Source organism: Homalodisca vitripennis, chromosome 8, assembly GCF_021130785.1.
Source record: "Homalodisca vitripennis isolate AUS2020 chromosome 8, UT_GWSS_2.1, whole genome shotgun sequence".
Classification (NCBI taxonomy): Eukaryota; Metazoa; Arthropoda; class Insecta; order Hemiptera; family Cicadellidae; genus Homalodisca; species Homalodisca vitripennis.
The window spans coordinates 21,934,819-21,961,562 of NC_060214.1; the positions used below are offsets into that span (position 1 = coordinate 21,934,819).

The 26,744-nt window shown below is 32.7% G+C and overlaps 2 protein-coding genes across 7 annotated transcripts in view; one reads left to right on the forward strand and one right to left on the reverse strand.

Moving 5' to 3' along the window:
• The first annotated feature begins 6,695 nt into the window (after window positions 1-6,695).
• LOC124367412 (amyloid protein-binding protein 2) overlaps window positions 6,696-26,744 on the forward strand; it is a 257,150-nt gene continuing 237,101 nt past the window's right edge. For 3 of the 5 annotated variants that reach the window (XM_046824212.1, XM_046824211.1, XM_046824210.1), the window contains exons 1-3: window positions 6,696-7,133; window positions 13,700-13,813; window positions 14,574-14,697. In XM_046824212.1, the coding sequence (XP_046680168.1) occupies window positions 6,999-7,133; window positions 13,700-13,813; window positions 14,574-14,697 (373 nt within the window). In that variant the 5' untranslated portion in view covers window positions 6,696-6,998. The remainder of the gene's footprint in view (window positions 7,134-13,699; window positions 13,814-14,573; window positions 14,698-26,744) is intronic. The other 2 variants (XM_046824209.1, XM_046824213.1) reach the window with 2 other exon arrangements.
• Window positions 24,559-26,744, reverse strand: part of LOC124367417 — a 40,167-nt gene continuing 37,981 nt past the window's right edge. For both annotated transcript variants that reach the window (XM_046824220.1, XM_046824221.1), the window contains one exon: window positions 24,559-25,515. In XM_046824220.1, coding sequence (XP_046680176.1) covers window positions 25,511-25,515 — 5 coding nt within the window. In that variant the 3' untranslated portion in view covers window positions 24,559-25,510. The remainder of the gene's footprint in view (window positions 25,516-26,744) is intronic.

A 26,744-nucleotide genomic window follows, 5' to 3' on the forward strand; every position in this document is an offset into this window, starting at 1 on the left:
ATTTGCAGGGTGAGTGGCTCTTGGTGTGACAAAATTTTTTGGGTTATAGTGCAATGTAAATGTGATACAATGGCGGTTATAAAAAAGTCTAACTCCAAAAATTAGGTCTGAAATGAATTATTTTCAGTTTTTCTAAAACCCGTGTTTTTGTACGTAAATCTGATATTTCTCAGCAACGTATAGACATATGTGAGCAAGCTACATCATTTTTAGATTCTCCGATAAATTTTGAATTTGAAAAAGTTATCGGTTCAAACGGTAAGAAAAGAAAATTAAGGTTCAAGTCGATTCAAATGGCAAAGTTGCTAAGTTTCAGAAAAACTGAAGTATCATTGAACCCAATCTTTTTACCACACCCTGTACACAAGAATGTGTCAAGTGATATTAAAAACTTTGCCATTTAACTATTGAAGATAAGGATGTGAACACTGTACCATATGTACAATGTACATAGACGATAATTGGAGAGAATGGTGTATTTTTTATTTATATAATGTAATTACCCTAGGTAAAATTGTATTATAATACATGTAGTTTTCTTTAAAATACAATTTACAAAAAATACCATTCTCTAAACTTGTACCATATGAAATGATACATGGTGTAAAAATCAAAGTTTTTATCTTCAATCGTTTCTATTGGTTAGGCCTGACTACAAAATGCATACTTCAAACTGCCTACAATTATTAGTGAAGAGATCATTTTCCCACATTTCTGTATGTAGGGAAGTTGGCTCAAATGGCTGTTGCCTTTAACTATATGAGACAAAGAAACCCAACCTAAAACCGACTGCGCCATTTCAACCAATTCCTTCATGGATTGTAGACGGTAGGATTTTTTACGACGCACAGAACGAAAGACAAAGAGAAACAAACAAAGACAACAGCGTGAAGTGGCAGGGCGGAGCTTTGAGACAATCTCGTTCATTATTAATGGGACATTAGCGCGACTTACTGAGAGCGCCTACTAGCATAGCGTGACGTTCCACTTTGGAACAAGCATTTGCATCTACCAATTATTGAAATGAACGTATGCAAGTCTAGCCTTCAACTAACAAAAGTCTTAAAGAAATTGGTGTATACTTAAGTAGTGACACGTTTCTTTAACACTGCACTTCATCCTGCTGCTGTATTATCAGGATGATTTTTTGTAACAAACAACGCAATCAGAAGAGTGTTAAAATTGTTCACGATTAATTGTAATGTGGTTTACGAACGCTAGAATGAGACTGTGGTTTGTGGTAAAATGGGAACTGAATACCTAGTATATTAGGCCAATTCATTGGCATTGCAAATTATAAAGAAGCCATTTTAACTTGAGAGATGACAGTAACACAATAAAGGTTAACCAAGGTACCTTTTTGGCAAGCTTGGTGAGCCAAATGAGCTTTTCAAATTTACAAATTCATACCGATTGATTTTTTGGTGTATTACTTTAAACGTACGCACAAAACATATACATTATCACGGACACATTAGTATTTTCAAATGAATTCAGCACACCTTAAAGCATGGATGGCGTAATCCTAATAATAGGACTAAAAAGTTTAACAGATTCTGTAAACATTGAACTTTTATTGTTACTGTAAGAATTTTATTGACACAAGTGTTGTTGTCGGTGACATTTGCATTTAGCCTCAGCTATGAAAAGTACTTATTTTCAATGCCTAATACACAGCACAACTTTATAGTTTGCAGGGTGTTGTGCTTCGCATCAAACAAATACAGATCGAGTGTTTTTAATGTTCTTACAAAACTCTGATCACAAATTATTGTCTTGGCTAATTTATTACATCTAATATCCCTATCGAAACGATGGTTTAAAGCACTCATGTTTATGGAAATCTATTGTACAGCACCAGGTTCAAGATAAAAAAAAATATAAAAGTGGTACAGTCCTCTATGGTACCTCTTTGTTTTGACCATTGAAAATGCATATTTTAAAACAAAACTAGAAACTGTATCTTTCATTACCTATTTAATACTTACGAAAATCTTAAGAACCTTAGGCTTAAATAAGTGTTTGGCTTCAATGGTTGTCGCTTTTATCTTTTTTCTTGTTACTAATACGTCTATAAATATTTTCATCTCTTGAAATTACACAATCAATACCATTAATGACTACAATGCATACACTACAAACGTTAGACATATCCGGGGGCCAGTAGTGTATGTCTAATGTTCTCTTCTGTATTTTTATCTTAATTTAATAATATATTTCTTCAACTAAGACATTGGCTGACTAAAGTAGTTCATAGGTGTTGGAAAAGTTTGACATCACGTAGATTAAGCCAAACAAGTACAGAATATTTGACATAAACGTTTGTGTTTTTATTAATTGTAATTTGTTTTCTTTTATAATTATTTGCCGAAGAGTCATTGTTCTCATCATCATCATCGAATTTGGCCACAATCTGATCAAGAAGATACGTTACTACTGTGTTTCGTTTAAAACAGTAGGCAGTTATTATATATATATCAATTGTTGAGTTCATGATAGGTTGGACATTGAGACGAGCCCTATATTGTGTAACAAAACAAAACCTACGAGTATTAGCAGACGTTTTAATATCTTGTATTCGTACAATCACTGTTATAACGTAATTACTCTATGTATTAAATCTGATTGGTGGTTTCCCATCATGCACTTAGGTAGATTTCCGCTCGAACTTCCTTTTGCCCGGTTGCACCCGAAACCACATTATTCGCATGTGACTTTTATTTCCTATTGTGCATCCCTAACGATACATTATAGTGTGATATATCTCATTTTAGCATTAAATAGTTCTCTATAAATACAAAAAGAGAATGTAATAAAACATTTGTAATGTTAGATAAAACAATAAACAAAACATATTTGTAGATTGCCGGAGACTCTTGAGGAGATCCAGTTGCCGAGTGGTCTGTCGTCAGATTTGGTGTCTTAGATATAGGCAGGTTCGAATCCTGTCTGTGATCTTTACACTTTGTGTCATTACTTTCCACCTTGTATTGTACTGGCCCCTCCTTATTTTGTTTGAGAAGATCCTCGCAACGGCCCCTGAGAAAGGCCAGAATAAGACTAAGAAAGAAGGGGCTCTTCTTTTTAAAAAGCCATAAAAACTGTGTTATTGAAAAAATAACATACATAATTATAAAATTATTTACTTTTTGATTAATTTAACCCTATCAGGCTAACTCACCTAATTGGCACACTAGTACATACAGCATTTCATAAAGGGTGTGGTACCCGTACGTAATTTGGGCTGTTTGGCTATGGATCTAACTTATCAATTTATAAACTTACCTTTATCAATGATATTTTCAAATCTTTATTTAATATTAGGTTGTAAAACCATATGATAGTAAATTACAAACAAATAAATATTCCAGATAATTTTATCAACAGAATAGGCCTAACTTTCTCAACTGTATAAGCAAATTAAAAATAACATTAACGTTTTTGCATACAATTTTTTTTCTCGAATGACTAATTTGAATAAACAGTTCAACACTATTGATCTTCATAAAGAGAAATGTATAAAACATATTCTAGTGGTTGTAGTTTGTACTTTGAATTCATTTAAGGAGAAGTCCTTGAATAAAAATATAGGCTGTATCCAAATATTAAGTCCATAGATTTTGGATGTTGACCACATCAACATTCTTTTCAAGATACAACATTAGTTGAATAAATGATCGTTAGATTTTATGTGTTGAAATACCTAACCACATCTTGTAATACATTTCGCGCGTTTCAAGTTTATACATGACACATAAAGAATATCAGTTGCTTATGCAAAGAAATTACATCAAATGGTCGTAGTGAAAAGTAATCGACTAGCACATTGATTGCGGTGGTCGCAGCTCACTACCATCCCATCCACCCTAAAGCCGGTACGTGACTAGTGTCGCAGTGAAGGTTATAATTTCTTTTATAACCAGCACTGACTGCAGGGATAAACATAGGCCTACACCCAGCAGGGATCACTTCTGGCTGGTTTATACCTTCCAGTTGAACCTACCACTGGGCACAGCAAAAACCGATGTGTCACTTAAATCTGGGCAACCCTATGGATGTCCAGGAGCGGCACATCACTAACAGCAATTGTTGAGATTCTGGGGTGCAAGGGCAGTTCGATAGGTCTAGTCTACTGCGGGAGATGATTGTTTGAGTTTAGTGGTGTTCGTTACCTAACTATCAGAGGTTCTTGCTAGCCTCAACAAGAGTGTGCCACCTCTGCCTGTTTTGACTGGAGAGGCTGGTTTAGAGCTGGCTTCACCTTCTTCCGGGAGGACATGTATTTGAGATTAGTGCCCTAATTCTTCCTCATGTATCTCGATAGGAGGCGGCTCCTACCCCCCTTAACCTTACTTATCCTAAATATCCTGTCATTCTGGAACCAGCATTAAGGTTATTACAGGACTAAGTGCAATGTATAAGCTTCTTGTCCTAAGAGAAAAACACTGACTGCAGTAAAGGTGTTTTGGAATAAGAGATCCCGGCTGTCGTTGTTGTAGCGAATTTCCGGGTTCCCTCAACCAACGAGTTCGGCTTTGAGATTAATATTTTTCTATGTATGATCACTGTTTTCTCCATTATTTGTGATGCCTAAACTTTAAAGCTAAGGTTTACAAAATATGTCAATATTGAGGTCCAAGCATGGCACAGTTAGACGACACGGGGTATAAGTATTGTCATTGAGTTTTGAAATACTTGCAAAAAATCTTGCTATTAAAAAAGAGCTCTGTAATAAATAACTGAAAGTAGCAGAGAGAAAAAAATGAAATGCATATTTATAATATGTAAAAAAGTTACATATTAAATCCATGGAACTACCAGATTACTATCCAGGTTATTACATTAATATTGTTTTGATGTAAACAAAATGAAGGGTGTAGAATACAAACTTACTAACTCCAAAATATTCGAATTTCTTATTATTTTTTAATATTATTCTTTGTTTAGTCCTACATCTATATCCAAACTTATTTCATGGCAAAACTAAATAGAACATATTTAAAAATTAATTTTAAATTACTAGTCAGAGTAAAACTCACTAGTTCCATGGAGTTTAGATTCTTATCTAAACTCAGTTTTTCAGTTAACGAGAACTGAGTATTCATTGATACTCTGGCAAATCAAAGTACGTTACTGAATCAACAGCTGGCTTAGTTGGTTTTGGTTATATTTTTATGCTGTGTTTTAATGATATTCTACACATTGTTTATTGTGCTTTGAATTGTACTTATTTTTTTAATTTTCATACGGAGTATGAAGCTGTTAATTTCTCCAGTTAAGCCGTGTAATTGGGAGTAATACAAAATCCTGAGGATGTTTACAAAATAATCTCAGAAGTTTCGACTGTGAAGATCGTCGGCAAAGCCTGCAACATCCTGGGTTTCAAACATTGTGTTAGTAGTATATTCACGCCTACCAATAAAGGGCATTTAAACATTTACAAACGTAATTGGATTTATTTAAAACTTTTACCTGAAACAAAAATCTCAAGAAACTATTTGGGTACCCAAAAAACTTACAGTCCATGGAAAACCTTTACCTTTGCGACTGTGCAAACTATAGCTAACAGTTCCTTCCCGGAAAAACTTCAAGATACTTTGTTCTAGAGCCCATAACGAAAACAAAATTCTTAACAATGCAAAAGAAGAATGATGTGAAAAAAGATATCAGTTAAACATTACAGAAAAATTTATATCATCTAGAAGATTTAGTTTTTGTTAAGGTTTTGAACGGAGTTACAGCACCCACATCCGAAACATAAGGAAATAAGTTATGTCAGTTAGCTGACGAGGATCATATTTATATTCTCAAAATTGTTAAATAACTTAAATTGTATCCTTCATTTACGTAGAAAAAATTAAAAGAAACCCTTTGTAGCACAATTCTTCCTATTTTCAACACCTTTAATGCCTAGACAAATGGGAATCTGCGTTTGTTTTGACAGTAATCCATCTAATAAAGTTCCCAAAGTTTTACAGGTAAAAGCTTTCTAACTTCAGGTATAAATGTCAAAAATTTCTAACTCCAAATTAACTTTCTAATTTACAAGAACCCAGTGTAAGATTTGCTAATATATGTTGTAACAAAGTGTTTCTATGATTATTTTTCAAATTATGAAGTCATTACTTTTATTCCAAACCATGAGTAAACAACCAACACAATTCTAGAGATTTCCCAATATTATGATTTTTGGAGTTTGTAAGTTTTGATTACACGCCCCTCAAATGTATGGTACATAGGGCAACTAACTCGTTACCTAGTCAGTGTATGAAATCAATAGTTTAAAATTCAATTTTGTTTATGAACTTCAAACAATGTGTAGAAGCTATACTAAATCAATAACATGTGCCCATGATGTACATGAATTGCAAAAACTTTAAATGCAACAGACACAACTAGTGTCGTAAGATGTTACATATGGAATAGAGATTACTATAAGTAATACATACTTTTCTTTTTTTTTAATAATGCACTGTTTTTTTCTTTTTGGAATAAATTGGCGTTTAGTACTAAACGTTTACGCTTTTATAAATGGTTATATGATAAATTGCAATAAAGAACTCTAATTAAAATAAATTATATTACGGAGTTTATTGAATCTTGCAGCTTGTTGGTTGGTCTACCTGATTTGGCTCTCACTTCCACCAGATCAGCTGTTGAGACAAACAGAAGTTTTGTTACAATTTGACAGTTTTTTTTTATCATATAGTCGTGTAACAAAAGTCAGACAGGAATGGGATTGTAAAGTTGTGCTTGTTGTACATTGAACGAAGATTTAAGATAACTTTGATGTATTAGTTAATTGTTGTTGCATCATTGTTTTATATTCTTAGTTCAGTTGTATTAGGAGAATTTTTAACTGTTGAATTGTTGCCAATATCTGTCCAAGATGGATGATTAGAATTAGTACCCATTGTCAGTGCAAGTGCATTTTAGTTTGCTGAATTTCAGTGTTGTGGCTTTGTGGTTTGCAGTGGATTTGATAGAAAACACTTAAAATGTCTAATCCAACACCAGTATTGTCTCTTTATGATTTAAGCACGAAAGCTGTGATGAACTGTTATAATTGTTTTAAAAATGATCCAGATTTTAGAATTCTGCCTGAGAATATTTTATTTGATGTCTATTATATGGTAAGTAACTGACTTTTCAATTAAACTACTTCCAGATACAGATCTCTCTACTTAAGTCAAATAGTGCATGAAGAAACAAGTTTGGAATCTAAAAGTACATATAGATATAGCCTATTCTGAGTTACATCCAAGAATTAGTGGATATGAAAGTTAAGAGAAAACAACATTGACCTTTAGATATTTAATCTGTAAAATAGCAGATAGTTAGTCCTTTGTTCGATAAACCAAAGATTTCCTCTATTTCTGTGTAAAATTACTTTCTATAATATAAACATAATCTATGTCTGGATTTAATATGTGGTGAAGTAACAAATTTAAAGAAGGGTCTAGTATTATAATGTTTTAAGTGATATGATTAAAACAACTTTGTAAATATTTACTTCATCTTATTTATCATCTTGTTTTTTTTTTAAAATGAAAAATGCTGAGAAAATGAATTGAAAACTAAGATAGAAAGCTCTACAAAGAAATAAAAAATGAAGAAACTAGCAGTTTAACGGGCTGACACAAATGGCAACAGCTATTTATTAGGAGGGGGGAGTGTTAGAGTGTCCGTGAACTAATAGTGATGAACAAAATGCCATTCCTTGAAATTTATCGGTTACAGATATAAAAATTTTAGAAAATGTGTAGTAAGGACCACCAGAAAGTGCAGTTAAGGGAGGAGTCTACTTCGTAGAGTACGTAATCGTAAAGCAGCTAACAAGGATTGAGCGACATTGCCAAACTTGTTCGCCCACTGTAACAGCAAGCCATATGGGTGAAGAGTACTTAAAATAATCATTGTACTTGAAAGAAATGTTAGAGCTGTCTAAACTAATTAGCCTAGTAATAAAAAAATAAACTAATAACTTATTAATAAAAAAGTAGAATTTGATGATAATTTAAAAAAAAAGGAGTTTCTCTACATGTGAGATAAATGGGTTAAAAGGAATCATAGCGTTAAATTAGCCTTTTACGAAGATAACATTAAAAACTTTTGTATTAACATAGCTGTAATATAAAGTAAAAAAAGACATGACAAATAACATTAAAAATCGAGACAAGTATCTTCGATATATAATTTAACAACATTACATAATTACATAGGCTAGTAGAATCATGTTATGTTCACTAAGCATTCAATTTGACTTGAATGTTATGAAATAAATTTGAGAATTTCACTCCTTTTCGAAGATATACTTCACTACTAATGGCGGGAGGGTAGAGTATGATAAGCGGACCTGGTTTTTATATTGATTAGTGCAATCATCGATAAGTACTTAATATTCATTTAACACATTGCGGATCGTATTGTTTTGGTGCGCGGGCACGAATTAATTTACGGTCAGCGGCTGCACGAACAGCAATGGTGTGCCACATTGTATCGCTCACTATTTTATACTAGAAAATTCATCTGTGTAGGTATTGAACATGGGCCTGCTGGGGTATCCGTGATGTAGGAACGATAACACGCGAGCAAGGTTCCGGGGTGGCAGGGATGATGTCTGAATCATAGTCTAAATAAAGCGGCTCGGGCGAAGCGATTACAACATCCGTGCCATTGTCTATACTAAACCCGCCAACATGTACGTCTGCATCGTTTAGATCTGTGACACTAACCTCAATAGTATTATAATAACAACTGAGGAAAACACCAAATCAGAAGCGCTATAAAGAAGAGAGTAAACTTATATGAATGATTTTTCAACTTCGGCATACAACTTTATTACTATAAGACAAACTTTATAGTATTTAACCACAAACAAATGAAAAAAATAATCAAGCCAACAGTAACAATAAATAAAGATAGCCATATTTTCCAAGTAGCAAATTCAAAATTTTTAGGATTATCGATTGACGAGAACCTGGACTGGAGCTCTCACATTGAAAGTGTTCTTGCAAGGGCAGCTTCAGGCATCTATGCTTTAAATAGATTAAGAAATTTTTGTGATGTCAAAACTCTAAGAACAGTCTATTTTTCTTATATTCATTCCGTTATTTCCTTTGGGATTTCAATATATGGTGCCACAACAGTTAGAAATTTAGACTCAATTTTAAAAATCCAAAAGAGAGCAGTAAGATCAATTTTTAAACTTAAACCAGGCACATCGTCAAAAGAACATTTTATTTCATTAGGTATAATGACCGTGTATGGTATGTATATTTATGAAACAATATTATCGGTAAAGCTCAGATTTTCCAATTTGCCACAGCTTGGTACACTTCACCAATACAATACCAGGCATCAAAATGACCTTGCCATTCCCACACATCATTTAGAATTTTTCCGCAAAAAACCTCAATATATGGGCACAATATTTTATAATAAATTACCTCAATATTTAAAGTCAGAAAATGTTTTATCAACTTTCAAATCAAAATTAAAATATTTTCTCATTGACAAGGCTTTTTATAGTTTTAAACGAATTTTAAATACAGAACATGTCAAATTATATAGTTAATAATAATACTTTAGATGTACAATGCTATTGATGACACCATTCAGTGTACAATGTTGTGCCAATGAATAAAGAAATTTTTGATTTGATTTGAACTGCGATCTTATAAAACTAGGATATTTATAAAACTTTTGAAAACTCTAAACGTAGACCGTTGTTAAACACTCTTAGTTGACAAGTGAAGACGATCGCTCGATCTATCAGACATTAATAGAACTATTTGGAGAAAAACTTAAAAGCAGACCGCTTTTTTTTGCGACCTGAGCTCGTCATCGTGCCGTTAGACCCAGCCGCTGCGTGACGAGCCCAGCTCGTCAGTGATCCGCAATGGGTTAAGCTGCAGTTTATTAAGCGGCCACCAACACAACCGGATTATGGTTATCGAATCATCGATATTCATTACTATCCAAACGACTGAAAGCAAACTGTCAAAGACTAAAAACAAAATGTCGGACAAAATAACGAATAGATATTTCAAAGAACAATATGGTTTTGCTTGTTTTCAATCTTAGAAATTAACGTATAAATATTAATATAATTTACAAATTAAAATATAATATATAATTAATATAATTACAAAAAAAGATAATATTTAATTAACTTATGAATTTTAAAGGATAAACATGATTGCTTGTAAAACAAAGAAGACATGTACATCACTGTTTTTGCCGCCATTAAAACGAAATACATGATTTAAATTTTAAATGTATTTCTAAACAAGATTTTACTTTGAATTAATTTCGAGCGTACTGAATTAAGTTTTATGCTTTTAAAATCGTATTTGGTGAAGCTATACTTTTATATGAAAATTAATTAATTTGTTTCAGATTGCATAAAATAACTTATTTATATTTAAACGACGTTTGAGCAGCGTAGTACTTACAATTACTTTAGCCGATCTGAAATGGCATTTCGGTAGTAACTGATGACGTCAAAAGTAAATTCATTAATAATTAAAAGTCATAGTTTGTTTGATTTCAACTAAAATAGTACACGATTTTTTATTATATTCATAACACTAAATTTGGAATGTTCAACACCAAATGGAAAAAAGTCTTCTCAAGATCGTTTTTAGATACATTGTTTGTTCTTACTTTTCTTGTAATTTTCACCTTTAATTCTAGTTTTCATCTTATCAATACAAACTGGACAATTCAGATTCAAAGGAGCAAGGTCGCTTATCTGGTAACCATTTAAAACATTGCTCAGTGTTTATAAAATTATTTTGAGCCAATATTTGCATATTCATCGCCATTGTGCCTTTCGTTGTCACTAGCCTTCTCCTGCATAAACAAATTAATAACAGCTGGTAATGACGTGACTAGCAACAGCTGCTAGTGACGTTACTAGTCTAAATAAAGAAAGCTGGCATTGTTTATTAATATATAGGTCAAATGTCGTATTCAATAGTATTGGTATTTAAAATCGATAATCATAATCCGATTGTGTTGGTGACTGCTTATTATATACTGTAGCCTTCATTTATCGAACATGCGTTTATAAATCATATCAACATAGGGTCATAGTAACAATCATATTTTAAATTACAGTAATTAATATAAAACTCATAGTGATAATCTTATAAATAATAAATGAGCTCTAACGATCCAACAAACGATTAGAACTGTAAATAGGAAAAACTCATAAATAATGGGAAGTTGTTGAAGTATCTTCTTTAGAAAACCGCACTTCTCTTCTGTACAAATACTCACAGAGATGATCTGCAAGCAGGTCAGCTGATATGCCACTTGTTAAACTTCGTTTCACGGTCCTATAACACCTATAACAGAAAATACGTCGATTATATGAAAGTATTTATAGTTTAACCAGTTAGTTATTGTTCAAAAATCAGTATCGGTTGGTTATATCAAAAGTTGTAACTAAGTAATATTGTTTGCCAATATCGATATAAACCGGGTCCACTTATCGTACCCTACCCGACATGACTAATAATGTTAAAAACACAAACGTTACTTTTCCTGAATTCATAGATCGAAAATACAAGTATCTTTGGTATATAATTTTAACATTACATAATTGCATAGGCTACAGTCATGTTATGTTCACTAAACATTCAATTTGGTATTAATAGCGGGAATCTGCTACTGCAACAGTTTTTTTGTGCACTTTGTTTTTCATAATTTTACAAACTTTTTTTGTACCTTTTTGCATGGTTGTTTTTTGTAAAATTATTTTTATATCTCGGTGATTTATAAATAAGCGAGAACTATTAGGAATATCACAAAGCGCAAGATTTTTTTATATAGCACTTTATTCTTCTATTAAAAAGTAGGGGTTTTTTATGAAATCCAATGAAGGTTGAAACTCAACATATGCTGGGTAATGTCAGATGAGTACAACATCTCTACCCGTCAGTGCTTTTAATTTGTGTGTGTCAGTGGCGGTGAAATATACAGTGATATACAGTTACGATAATTCCTCTTGAGAGCGAATAAATAATATGCAGTTGTAATGGTAAGAATATTAATGTCATTCATGCTCTAACGGATATTGTATCATAATCGTCTTTATCTATTTTGCAGATGTGATTATCTTTTGATTAAAAAATGCAATTACAATAATGCGATTTTTATAATTTAAAAGTATTCTTTACTATTAAGCAACACAGTTAGTGTACAATTTAAGCACTACAGTGTAACAGATTACAGTGGAGTCCCGCTAATCCGAACACGTGTAATCCGAACGTCGGTTAATCCGAACAGGTCCAGGAGGAATTATTTATAACGATAATGAACAGTTATAGGAACTAATTACTTAGAAAATGAAAATGGGTGCATCATTTCGTACATAAACAAAGAAAACTTTAATTAAATAGACATACAGTATTTTATTAAGACAAATTGTGTACGGTACAGTGCATAAATAATGAAGTTAAATACAGTACCAAATTGAAACTTATAGGTTAAGTATGAGTTATATTACTGTATTAAGAAGTGAAATCAAACAAAAATTGGACTTACAGTACTGATATTATTATTGAGTATAATATTAATTGTTAAAAGACATAAATTCAGTTATTGTCTTCTGTCGCATTGAAGAGAGTTTATTGGATGACTCACATTGCTTAACAATAGAACTCTTACACTAAATACGGTAAATGTGCTTAGTATTCGCAAACACGTTTATTTGTCAAGAAATACAATGCAACAGTCATAAAACATGTTTTTAATAAACAATGTTGATAATTCTATAACAAAATAGACCCATTCTCAAGTTTAAAACAGTATTTTTCTGTAATTCTGGCTAATCCGAACAATCACATAATCCGAATAGGGCTCGGTCCCAATTAGGTCGGATTAACGGGACTCTACTGTAGTTAAATATATTGTTTAGATATAATTTTAAATCTTTTAAAATTTAGACCTAGGCTTACATGATCTCATATGGAAAGATTGTTGTATCGTCTGGTAAATAAACAAGTACACTGACTATAGTACGAAACATACAATGCAAGCCTGGGTTGTGGCGAGGTGTTGCCAGCTGTAACTAAAGAATAACTAGTAATGGGATTGTCATAAAAAATAACGAAACTTTGAAAATTATAATTATATGTTTGGACTATGCTGATCTCTATTTACACTAACCCTGAATTATTCGTGCACTTTCTTGGGTTTCATGCACTAGATAATAATTAACCTACATTTTCACGACAGTAGGCCTACATCTTTTCAATATACTTTAGCTGACTTTTTAAATCCCCTTCCCCACTACAATAGGTAAAAATATTGTTTCAACGAATAAACTATGTAAATAAATTTTCTCATTTTTTATGTGTAGGCTACAAATTATTTCTGCTTGTGTTTCTAAGTATTATTAGCATGTGATTCTGTCAGGGTTAAAGATAAACCACTAACTCATCTGAGAAAGTAGGGAGGTAAAGAGTCGCTGCTATTGGTGGAAAAAAAGATTTTAGCCTTTATGTTTAAATTCAAGGTTTATTTCTGTCTCCAGTTTTGTACACTATATATTTAGTAAGCCTAATAATAAAAATATAATACAAGACTGGCCAACATGGACCAAAATTAGAAATAAGACTAAATATTAGAATCCCATAAAATTATTGTAGATATTTCCAATATGTAAAAAATTTGTATTTTTTTCAGTTTTTATAAAGAAAACCGGCTTTGTCACCTGGGAGTTGAATTTAGCGATTTAGATGTGTTTGCACGAATGCTCAGAGTCACAAATAAACGATTACAGTTACTGAAGAGTTTTCAGGTAAGTGTCTTTGTTTCCTGGGGGTTACTTTAGTGTTTATAGTCTGTAGCAATGTGTTTGCACGAACGCTCAGAGTCACAAATAAACGATTACAGTTACTGAAGAGTTTTCAGGTAAGTGTCTTTGTTTCCTGGGGGTTACTTTAGTGTTATAGTCTGTAGCAATGTGTTTGCACGAATGCTCAGAGTCACAAATAAACGATTACAGTTACTGAAGAGTTTTCAGGTAAGTGTCTTTGTTTCCTGGGGGTTACTTTAGTGTTATAGTCTGTAGCAATGTGTTTGCACGAATGCTCAGAGTCACAAATAAACGATTACAGTTACTGAAGAGTTTTCAGGTAAGTGTCTTTGTTTCCTGGGGGTTACTTTAGTGTTATAGACTGTAGCAATGTGTTTGCACGAATGCTCAGAGTCACAAATAAACGATTACAGTTACTAAAGAGTTTTCAGGTAAGTGTCTTTGTTTCCTGGCTTCATGGAAAAGATGACAAAAGTATTTCACTTTATTAAAGTTATTTCTCATTCAATGTAAATCTCGTACTCCATACAAATTCAACAATAAAGTGTATTAATTTAAGGTCAGTCGAGATGATTTGTAATCTGATTTGAAAAACTAAAGTTATTATTAATATTGTTTAATTTTATCATTAAATTAGTGTTTTATAGAAGTCTTATCAGTGGGCACACCACAAGATAATATTTTTTTTTAGAGGTTACTTTCAAATGGTTTTGAACAATTTGATTTTTTGTTTTTCTTCTAGACCCTTATGGATCATGGAACGCAGGTGGCAATGGAACTGTCCAACAGTTACTGCATCAGAGCGTCCAAACAAGAAATGATACCACAACAGAAAATCACTGTCATCGATCTCGGTATCAGTTTGGGTGAGTTTACGTTTTTGTAATGTAATACAAATTCACGTGTAATCGTGACACAAGATACAAACAGTTATCGTGGAGAGCCACAGTGTTATTCTCTTGTCTGAATCAGAGAACAAATTGTTAGCTTGAAATCATAATTTAATTCAAATTGTCCAGAATTATATCTGTAATTTTTACTTTTTGCAATAAATCGCAATTGCTTCTTTTAGTTTATTTGTTGTCCATTATACTGTAATAATGACGTTGCATTGTACTTCCAAGCTGCTTCCAAGTTTTTCACTTGAATAATAACTTCTAAAAGTATATATACATTTTTATACGTATTGTACTAATTTTTTCTATATACTCAGCAGTTGGTTTACAGAAAAATCATTATGACAATGATTTTATAAATTATGATTAAAATTTAGGCATTTACATTGTTTAAAGGTTATGATAGAATTTTCTACATTTTAGTTTCAAAAATAAAGCCTTATAATGTCAAAATGAAGCTATACTTAACCCATTGGGGAAGGCAACCGCGCTGGTACATAGTCTGTACTAAGCCACTCTTTATTGTTGTGGGACGTTCTAGTTCTGAAAATATCCAACAGCTATTGTTGTCTTTACTTTGGTCTTTACTGGTTCCTTTACTAAAAAGATGATACATTTAATTTCGTTTTGTTACTGCCAGCACTGAACTGTCTACCTGTTTGTTGCAATGTTTAATCACTGTTTTTATTGTTCAGTTGCTAAAATAAATGATAGTTCAGGTGTGTTTTTTTTTTCGCTTTTGTTTAGTTGTGAGATTGATCGTACCTGCAGGGTTCTGTTGTGGTTTTGTTATTAGAAAGTGATTATGAGTGCAATTTTGATAGCAGTGATAGTGTTGGAAGTGTGGAAAATGTAGTTATTTCCCATGCTCAAAAAACCGTTTGCCATTTAACAGTTCGTGCAAGGATGAAGAACTTGAACATCAAGATGGAGGTTATTTGGATTATTTTCAACTATACATTCTGTTTTGTTATTTGTAAAGTAGGCTAATGTTCTGTACATTGAATAAACAATTCAATAATTTCCTTTATTTTATTTTTGAGCTTATTATTTTAGATATATGCATTAAAATTGTTATTTATGTAAAAAAACGTCATATTTTAGGTAGAGCATGGTAAAATTAGTTAGAAAGTAACTAGAAAATTGTAAAGATTTTTGTAGAAAAATATATATACAAAATAAAAATAATTGTTTAAATTAACAACTGTATTACAAATATAGTATTTAGTATATTAAATGAAGAGATTTTACTGTAAAAACAGTTGTAAAAACATAATGCTCTATCTTTAATGGATTTTTGTTTTAGATAGTTTTAACCAAAGTTTTTATATTTTTGCACATTTTAATTGCTGCTACCGGTCCTGCAGAAGCCTTAATAAATACTTACTCAATGGGTTAACCGAGTCCTATATGGTTTTCAACCAAAATATAATTAACGAATTGGAAAACTTTTTTGGCATTAAAGAAATAACACAAAAAACAAAAGTACAGCTGTAAAATGAATACCTGAGGGTCCCCCCCCCACCCCCCCCCCCCCCCACCCCCCCCCCCCCCCACCCCCCCCCCCCCCCACCCCCCCCCCCCCCCACCCCCCCCCCCCCCCACCCCCCCCCATGTTGCTTTTTCAGTTGATTTCTTTTCTCTACCTCAGAACGACAACGATCGTGTGTGAATCATCCTAACAAGTAAAAGTATAGGTGTCTTATTTTTACAAAGCGAAGTTAGGACGAAGAAGACCTCTCTAACACTTAACCTGGGGACCAACGGCTTAAAGGTGACTTCCGAACCACCACCAACGGCCGGGCAGGCGGGCTGCTTGCAAGGACAGGATCGCTCAGCGGTCACCCATCCAAGCAGCAGCCACGCTCGACGTTGCTTGATCCGGTAACCGTTGTATCTGCTACACTACGCCATTGGCAAAAATAAATAAATATATTCTTATCTCACTTCATCATGTTTGTATTTTCAAGGAACAATACAGTATTGTAGTCCTCCATCATTTCATATCATTTTAATAGATCTGATGTATTTTTAAACTATTAAAACGTATTTGAGTGTAGTTTTTGATGTAAAAGTTTATGCCATGGGTAGTTCACAAAGCAAATAACCACCCACATATAGTTGAGAGTTTACTGTACTTATTGTTTAATTGTGTTTAAACAAATTACCGTAAAACCGAGATCTTGTGTCAACTGAAAACCTGGTTAACTGAATCAGTCAAAATGGAATATTTTAAGTTTAAAATTAAATTAATTATCTGACTGCTATAAGAATTAAATAAAACAATTTTGAGATCTCTTAATATCTAACTAATTCAGTTTCCCTATGAACTTGGCCAAAGAATCAAATAACCCACTACAGAGTACAATAGCTGTTATATGTAACTTGAAAAAAATAGCAATTATTGTTTAAATTGTATATTTTCAATAGACCTTTATTGGTTACTTGTATTATTTGTTTACATCAGTTGTTATTTACTAGTAAGAGCCGATTGTAATGGCTGCCATCTTTATTATAGCCCCATAAGATTTTAAACTTTTAAAACACTTTTATGACATTATTCTTAGTCGTAGAATTTCCAATATTTCTAATTTTAAAGATACAATTAATAACGCATCAAAACGGTTTATATTTTTCATAAAAAGAACATCATCTTTCTACTACGTCATCATTTTATGATAAAAAATATATACTTAAATACTAAAAATCGTTTGGATGCGTTTGAATTATATCTTTAAATTGAGGGAACTCTCTCAATTCTACAACAATAAATAACGGCGTAAAGTGTTTAAGTTTGACATTGTCCCTTTTGGGCTTAAAACTCAAGGTCTTCTCACTACAGCTGATGCGTTCTAACCGTTTTAAGTTTAATAGTGTTAGTTTCCCTATTTCTTTTCAATTTATTAAACTACACAATTTTCCTACGTCTACAGAAATTAGGTTGTAATCATGTAAAAAATCTCATTAATTAGTCAGCAGATTTTTGTAACATTTATACGTCTACATTGATACATTTTCAATTATCTTCAATAAAAAATAAATTCTAGTACTAAAAGATTCTTCTGATATTTAAGATTTACTATTTTAACAAGTACTTGTTCGTACACGAACTAAACGCCTTTTTGTCACTTACATAACTGTAGTTATACATACATGCAGCAAAAGTTTCATATCAGTAAGGTAGATGCCTTTGGCATGTTTCCATTTCTAAGAACAGGATAATTTTAGGCCTGTATTCATTGCATTTTCACTTTCTAAGTCCGTAACAATTTCAATTTCATGTAGGCATAAATATTTTGGAACTCTTGGGCAAAGTAGATCTCAAATTCACTGTCAGAATCTTCTGAATTGTAAATCATCTGTAAGGGTGTCAACTTCATTGTCTCTAATATTAAATTGTTCAGCCATAACGGTCAAGCCACGTAAAATAATAACGTTTTGCCTAATACAGATGAAAAACAAACATAACACGAATGCCTACGTAGACTGAACACTGACTGTTGACGTGGTTCTTAATTCGAACCATTCTTAACTTAATTTTCTTTTCAAATATATATTGAATTTACTTCAATATAGTTTCAGTGCTAAAGACCGATTACTCGTTCAATTCTACAACGTAATATCCTATCCAGATGATTAAAAACCAAAAATTACGTACAAAACGTACTTGTTCCAGACATATGTCAAGGAATGTACTGATTACGTCAAAACGTGCAGAAAGCGGCAGATGTACTGGGTTACGTCCCAGTACGCTATTGTATTAATCCCTCACATACATTTTTATTCAAAATTGTCTGTGGTATGTGATATAAGGCATGTAATGATAATTATAGTGAAAAATGATTGTTTTTTCTTACTTTGTCATAAATCTCTCGCATTATGCCTATCTCTTAAAATATTATGGTTGTCAACCTCTGTTCACGATGGACATTCTCAGTCCTTACCTAAATAAACGACTTATCACAGATAATGTCCTCATTATGTATTTCGCGATGTTGTTTGGAGCATTTAAAGTATTTGCCCACTTGAAACCAATTACAATATTTAATTCATAGTCAGAAAGGACTTTCAGAGCTTTTTTCACAACTTGTAAGGAACCTTGAAACAGTTTTGTGTATTACGATTCAAAGCACATCTTTACAACGGAATTAGGGAAATTTGGTGAATGAAAAGCAATAGGGAAACTACACTGTTTATCTTATAGCACCTTCTAGCCTACATTGTTCAAATTTACGAATTGCTTTAACCCTTTTAGTGCCGCGACCTTGAACGCCTTCCTGGCTGTAAAGTGCCAGGCCAATCTGAGCAAAAATGTAAGTGTTTGGTTAAAAAAATTATAAAAAATCCATTTTTTGTGATAGACTCATAGAATTTTTTTTTGTTGTGTTCTATGATAAATGTTGCATAACTGTGTTTGTTAGTTATTGTAAAAAAACTTGTACTAAATATTTATAATCTTAAACAAAAATAAAAAATAAAAAACATTTTTGACTTTGAGTCCAAAAATGATAACTGTAGAATTTTTATTGATTAAAACAATTAATACATTTGCAAAGTACATCTAAAACTGAACAAAATCAGTACATAATATATTATTTTCAAGCAACTACAAAAAAATTTTTTTGGAAAACAAAAATACCTTACAACGCGTACCAAACGCAAATCTAACGTCTAATCAGGACAGTAATGCAAACCATTTGTACCCACTATAAGAAAAAGTAAAAACAATGTAATAGTATATACTAAATGCTTATTTGATTACCTAAACCTATTTTGTAACCATAGTAATTATTGTAAATAATAAAATAATAATTATAAATAATAAAAGTATTGTTGTAACATACCTTATGTATAATTGTCAATCCAGCTTTAGTGAGTTCAAGTTTCTTGAAAATTGCATATTATACATAATGTTGTTTACACTAAATAACTATTTACACAAAGCTAATTTCATTAATTTTTGCACTGATGGGTAGGGATACACAGTAATGTGTGACACATCCAAATCATAGCCTATAGGCCTAGTAGGTTAGGTCGCCTATACCTCTTTCTTGGTAAGATATTGCAAACACCACTAGGACCTGCTGTAGGCCTAGGTGACATATCAATATCATCGTCTACATCTACATCTAGAGTGGGATTTTCAACCAAGATACTACTTTGTGCAGGCGTACCATCATACCTTACACTTTGGTCAGCAACCGACGTTTCCATTGTAGTTTCCAACTCCCCACCACTTCTAACTTCTTCTAAAAGGGCTCTCAATAAACCAGAGTCATCACAATTAACTTTATTTCGTTCAATTTCGAAATAAAAATAAACGAAACTAAGGTTCAAACTCACAGCACAAACAGAACGCAGCGCCACTCAACGCAATGTAAACTAAGAACCAATTCGAATTAGACTATGTATACAATGAATAGATCGATATAAAATGGATATTGAACATCAAACATCGATCGATCCCAATACTCGGTTATCTTAGGAAGACGTCTGCATCAATATTAGCCAGTTATTACAATATCAGAGTACTAAAATAAATCAAATACTAATCGTCACGCTCCGTGACGACGGCATTTTTCGCACCGATACCCGTCGTCACGGAGCGTGACTCGCGGCACTAAAAGGGTTAATCTTGAATGTATGCCTGTGCGTTTAGTTGTGATGGATGCTGTTTTGTACAAGAAGAAACAGTGAAAAACCTTGAGGTAACTGTTGTTATATTCATAGACAATAGATAGTAGCGGATTCTAACATGGATTTAAAACACAATTTGTTATAGTGACTTGTACAATCTTCCTTTCTTTCTATCTAATGCAGTATCTGGTTGTGTTTTCCATAGAGATAATGTTTTATTTACCATGTTATTGTTTAGCTTTTTTATAGCGCGTTTATTTTACCGGATTTTGTTGGTGCTCCGCAGGTCTGACGTTGCAAGGTGTTTGTGTCGGATACTTTTGTGGTTACATAAATGGTACCATTTGTTGGGTATGTTATAATAATTTAGTTGATAGTCCGACTCATACGAATGTACAAGAATGTTGTTATCCTGCAAATACGTATGAATGAAACTTTCAATGGTAAAAATGTTGCCACAATAGGATAAAATATTAGGATTTATATAGACGTATTAGAGTCTTGATTATCTAGCCCAATGCAGAGAACTAGACCAGGCCGTAATTTGTTAATTTAACCAGAAGAAAAAAAATTTATCTGTAGGATTAAAATTTTATTTTAAGGTATTGTGAAGTACAAAGATTAGAGGTTCAGCAAATGCCACATGCCTGTGATTTAATAAGAAACTATACTGGATTATTAAAAAAAAACAATCAAAATAAATTGGACAAATAAAATTGAAACTCATTTTATCAACCAAAGATTAATCTATGACAATTTCTAATTCACGGCATACTGCTTAAACCGTATTAAAATAATTCCTGTTGTGACGGATAGAATAAAGTGCGATTATGCCCTCTGTATTATTTTGTTATCATATTTTTATCCCTTTTTTCTGTGTTTATAGCTGGTTAAGTGAAAGAAAAGCTTTGATGACTTTTACAAGGCATGTTTTTATATCTGTTGAGTTGTATTGTAAACAGATTCTAGATTCCTAGATAATCTCTTTTCCTACAAATTTATATGGCCTTGATAGTAAAAATAATGCTATAGAACTCAGATAATCCGGAGTCTGCTGTACAAAAATTTGTACATCATTACTTTGCATATTTTTTAGAGGTATTTTAATTGTTTATTTTCAAAGGTGAAATTATTATTCAAAGATTTGTTTCCGATAAGATGCTTGTAGCTGTGTTTTTTTAAATAGTTGAATATAATTTTCATGTGGTTTACATAATTAATAAACTCTACAATGGTTTTTTTCGTTGTTCAATGATTTTCCACGACAGATGATACGATGATGCCTTTCTCACATTTTGCAGTTAAGTTGGTAATTATGGGTCTCGATACTGTTGTCGAAGAAAGTGTCACACGTTGTTACAAACCTGGTAACTCTCCCGTTCAGCTTTGACAAAAATTTAGTTGTTAATTTTGTATTGTTTTCTACGTAGTTTAGCATAGACTAGTGATCTCGTAGGCTAGCTAGCGATGTAGGACTGATTTACTTTGGAAACGGCGGTGCATTCGGTACAAGTCAACAATCTGTCCTCAGTGTACCGTCTGCATGCTCTGGTTTTGTACACTCGTTACTTTCTGTGTCAGTGGGAAGTTACCGTTCAAGTCAAGTAGTGGTTTTTGTCGCTTTGTTTACGTAATGGCTCCTGTTACAGAACTACCAGCAAATATTAAATTCAATTGTTTTGTTTTTATTTTAATATCGAGTTAGTGGAGAATCAATGTAATATTGTAAAGTGCACCTAAATAAAATTTGTAATTTTTTGAAGAAATAATGAATAGAACGTAAATGAAATCAAAAGCAGTGCCATAACGTTCCTGTGTGTTTTTTTGCCACAACGCCACGAGATGTATTCTTAGATTGTTACGTAATCAACGTAAAATTGTCATTATCAGATTTGGCTCTATTTCTTACCCGTACGATTAAGTCTAGAATTATGTGCTCAACAGATTTGTATTTACTGTTTGTTTCCGACACACAAATGCTTCAGTCTGCTGTATATTTGTAATGGACGTTTTTATGGAAATTGTAGGTCATAGGGTAAATAATAACTGTATTCCTACATTAAGCATTTAGATCAAGCGTTTTAGATCAATGTTTGCCTGAATAATGATGTAAGTCACGAGTAAAGACATGTTGTGCATTGTTTGTTGGAACACTTATTTTATAATCTAAAAACTTTAGAAGTATGAAAAATATTTGTCTCACATCATTACAATGCCCTTACTGGTTTCCAAAACATATTTTTTCAATAAGCATAATGCTTAAAACAAAATAATTCCATTGGTCCAATTTGTTAAATAATAAGCAACATTTCCATTTATCAGTGACTGGGCCTTTTCTAAAATGTTATATATCAATCTGAACTTTGAAGGATCAATGTATTTCTAAATAGATATATAGAGCCTGTAATAATATGTTGGTGTTGTTATTTTAATAATAGTTTAAAAGATCATTTGCGATCAATCTATGTGACAAATGTAATTAAAAGATAAGGAGTACCAAGAATAAACTAGATGTATTTTTATTTTGGTTGTCTATTTTAGCAATTAGTAAATCAACACATTATTGTTTTTCCAACTATGCTTTTTTATTGTCATACAAACATGAATCAACCTTCAGTTAAATTGTATGTGTTTTTCTCTCACAGGTAAAAGTTTTAAAGAATTGAATTCAATGTAAGTTCAAAACTTGTATCTCCAAACTTTTGTTGTCAGTTGTTATAAAAAAACTAATTGAACGAAAGATTCAGAACATAGTCTAAATCAGTTGGTTTCTTGGTTATATTTGTTTGAAAATCATTAATTACATGTTTATAAACTTTCAGTAAATGTGCGGCTAAGTCGTTAGCTTTTTTGGAGTTTTAAATCAATTTTGTAATGATTTTTGTTGTTTTATTTACATACTATTGACAATAAATATAATTGTAAAATATCAATATTTCGTATCAAAGGATGATTCATTTTTGGGTAACATTTTATCACAAACAATTCATTATACTTCTGAGCCATCTAATTTTTAGAATGTAACAGGCCAACATATCAAAAATGTTATTTATAAGTGTGAAGTACGATGAATACATCCAGTCATGTCAGAAATGTTTGTTCTCTTTTCTGCACAATTTTGTTTTGTAACAATTTCCTAGGATTTTTAATCAGTCTAATTTGCTACATTTGATTGTTTATCCGGTTCGTTTGACCGAGCTACCGAATCAACAGAGACGTATGACTGGGGCTTCCAATACAAGACTGGATGGTACGGTGAGTGGCAAGAGCAGCACATTCCAGACAGAGACGGCACACAGGAGTCTAGACCACGTTGTTAGTTACGCACTGATGGATAAATAAACTGGTTGTGTTTTAGTTTGTCTTCTTTATTCGCCTTTGTCTCCCTGGTGTAGCAAGGAGTTCCCTTGACAGCTCTGTACCGGTTCAGTCTAGAGATCTTTGAACTGGTTCAGTCTAGAGATCTTTGAACCGGTTCAGTCTAGAGATCTTTGAACCGGTTCAGTCTAGAGATCTTTGGACCGATTCAATCTAGAAATCTTTGGACCGGTTCAGTCAAGAGATCTTTGGACCAATTCAGTCTAGAGATCTTTGGACCGATTCAGTCTAGAGATCTGTGGACCAGTCCAGTCACGAGCTCTTTGAACCGGTTCACTAAGGAGCTCTTTGGACCGGTTCAGTCTAGAGATCTTTGGACCGATTCAGTCAAGAGATCTTTGGACCGGTTTAGTCAAGAGCTCTTTGAACCGGTTCAGTCCAGAGATCTTTGGACCGGTTCAGTCAAGAGATCTTTGGAACGGTTCAGTCTAGAGATCTTTGGACCGGTTCAGTCTAGAGATCTTTGGACCTGTTCAGTCAAGAGATCTTTGAACCGGTTCAGTCAAGAGATCTTTGGACCTGTTCAGTCTAGAGATCTTTGGACTGGTTCAGTCTAGAGAACTTTGGACCGGTTCTGGCTAATTGTTCTCTCACTGTGGAGTGCCGTTTTTGGCCAAGAGATTTACAGCTGAACTGGTACACAGCTGTCAAGGGAAATTTTCGAACAGTTTTGTAAATGGAAAGTGACTCTTTGTTTAAAGTTTGTTATTGACGATGGAAGGTTTGACAGGACAACATGATTTCAGATATTTGCTATTGTTATGGTTACAAAGGTATAACTATAGTCGTCAGTATAGGAAAATAAAAAATATTTACTAGAAATAAAACTTTATTGGTGACAACCAATACAAACGTTAATACAGCAGATGTATAATTGACGTGCTTGCTGGTGCTTATAACATGTTTGCATAACAACAATAATCAATTAATTTGTGACATTGCGTAACAACAGTAAAAAAATATCCATTTCAAAACTAGCTGCATCTATGTTACATGAACAAATATAATTTCTATAAAAAATAGTATACAGGCAGATCTAAAAATCACATAAAACAGATCTGTGGGAAATAATCATCAAGCTTAAAATAGCAGGGGAGAATTGTTAACTTTGTTTTGATTTTCAATTACTTCTATTCACTATGTAATTTGATTTTAGTCTTGGCAAAACATAAGTTAATTAACTTAATTTCAAGCTACTTTTTGTATACCAATAGAAGCAGAACGTACGGTAGTAACTTTGTAAAGCGGATCCAAATAATCAGTTTTCATTTAAGCAACAATCAATAGAGTATTTGTATTCTTCCCAAATTTAACACGAAACGGTCTGTATGGTTACGTAGCTCACAATAAATAAAACCGTTCTTAAAAAAAGTATTAAAACCCCACTCTCAGTCGTAACGGTACAGCTCTGATTACTGAATACTTAATTCTAGGAGAGTCCACATAGACTCAATAAATGTAACAAACTACGATCTACAACGAAGCAAACACAAAAATGGCCGGACGACACAGAAATAACTGTACATTCACAATGATCTCACCTTGGCCCTCTGACCCCACGAGAACAAGACAACTGATAACGGTACAAGGAATGGGTGAATACTGCAGATAAGACTGGCCAACTAAAGACAATGACACGTGGTAGAATATAGCCTAGATCCTGAATACGACAAAGAGATGAGTTGCTTGTGAACTCTAGGAACACAGTTCTTGTAGTGGTACAGAGCGGACAAAGCGGACTTGATCTCCACACTCACTGCCGGTAGTCTTAAACTGAAAAAAAAAATATTATTTTTTTCAAGTTAACCTAATTATCACATAAGCACAATAACAACAAAGAAAATTTCAAACTAATATACAGTATTTTTTTATCGGTAATTAGTTAATTCCTATTTTTTATTTCTCAGTTCTTTGATTTAGATTCTTCTGAAAGCAATTCATTAATTGTTTGACAAATTATTTTTTAAACAATATGGATAATTTAATATGCAAATCGTAATTTAAAAGCTCAAAACGTAAACATATACATGAAATCGGCAGATCAACCACTACGTCAACTTCCTGTTGAAATCAGATCTCTTTGGGTACCAATATTTCAAAAATAATTAACTAGGAAACCTAAACAAAGTGTGAAATTCAAATAAACCACACCAATAAAAGTCATCACGAAGGCTGAAGGTGCCTGAACTTTACTCTTCCCCTCCTGACCATTGTCTTTGTTCCATATGACTTTCCAGATACCACAGGAAGTGCTGGTGTTGATTTTATCTCCAGTCTTCCACCTTCCTGTTGTGTGTGACATGTATTGTGTAGTTCCTCTTAAATAATCCTGTAAATACGTGCAGTGACATCGTTTGTATTCATTCTCACCAGTCTGTACTTAGGAATATGTTTGCTCTTTGATATACAACATATTCTGTTGCCAAATTTAGACTGTTGTGAGTTGGCTGCCACAATTTTTAGTCTTTAAGGTTTTATGCATTTTTAAATTTACGTCGTATGGTTTTTTGACACCTAAAGAGGAGAATAGATTACATATTCTTGTAACATTTAATGATGGAAAAGTTTTAAACCCTTTTATCCTTTTTCAAATCATCCCTCGTCTTATATCCAATTTTGTATATTTTTTATTTGGAAAGTATAGGGGTATGTGCTAATTGTTTAGAACAGGGAGGTGTTAATAATTGGACCAATATTTGCGTCGATATTTTCAACATATCTTTTTAGGCAGTCTTGTGATCGACTAGCAGGGTGATTGGGGAGAGTATCTTGTTGATGGACATCCCTATGAATTCAGCAAGAGTCTGTTACTAAAATCATAACATAGCAAGGTAAATGAACCAAGTCCCTTATTATACTGGAATTCCAGACACCAGTATGTTGTGCAGAGCTCTTTATGGAGTGTTTGGTTCCAAGTTCTAAATTTCAAACTAGCAAGCAATCTTTATAAGCAAAATGTTATTATCCGCCAAAATTTTAAATCAGTTAGATTTAAAGGATTT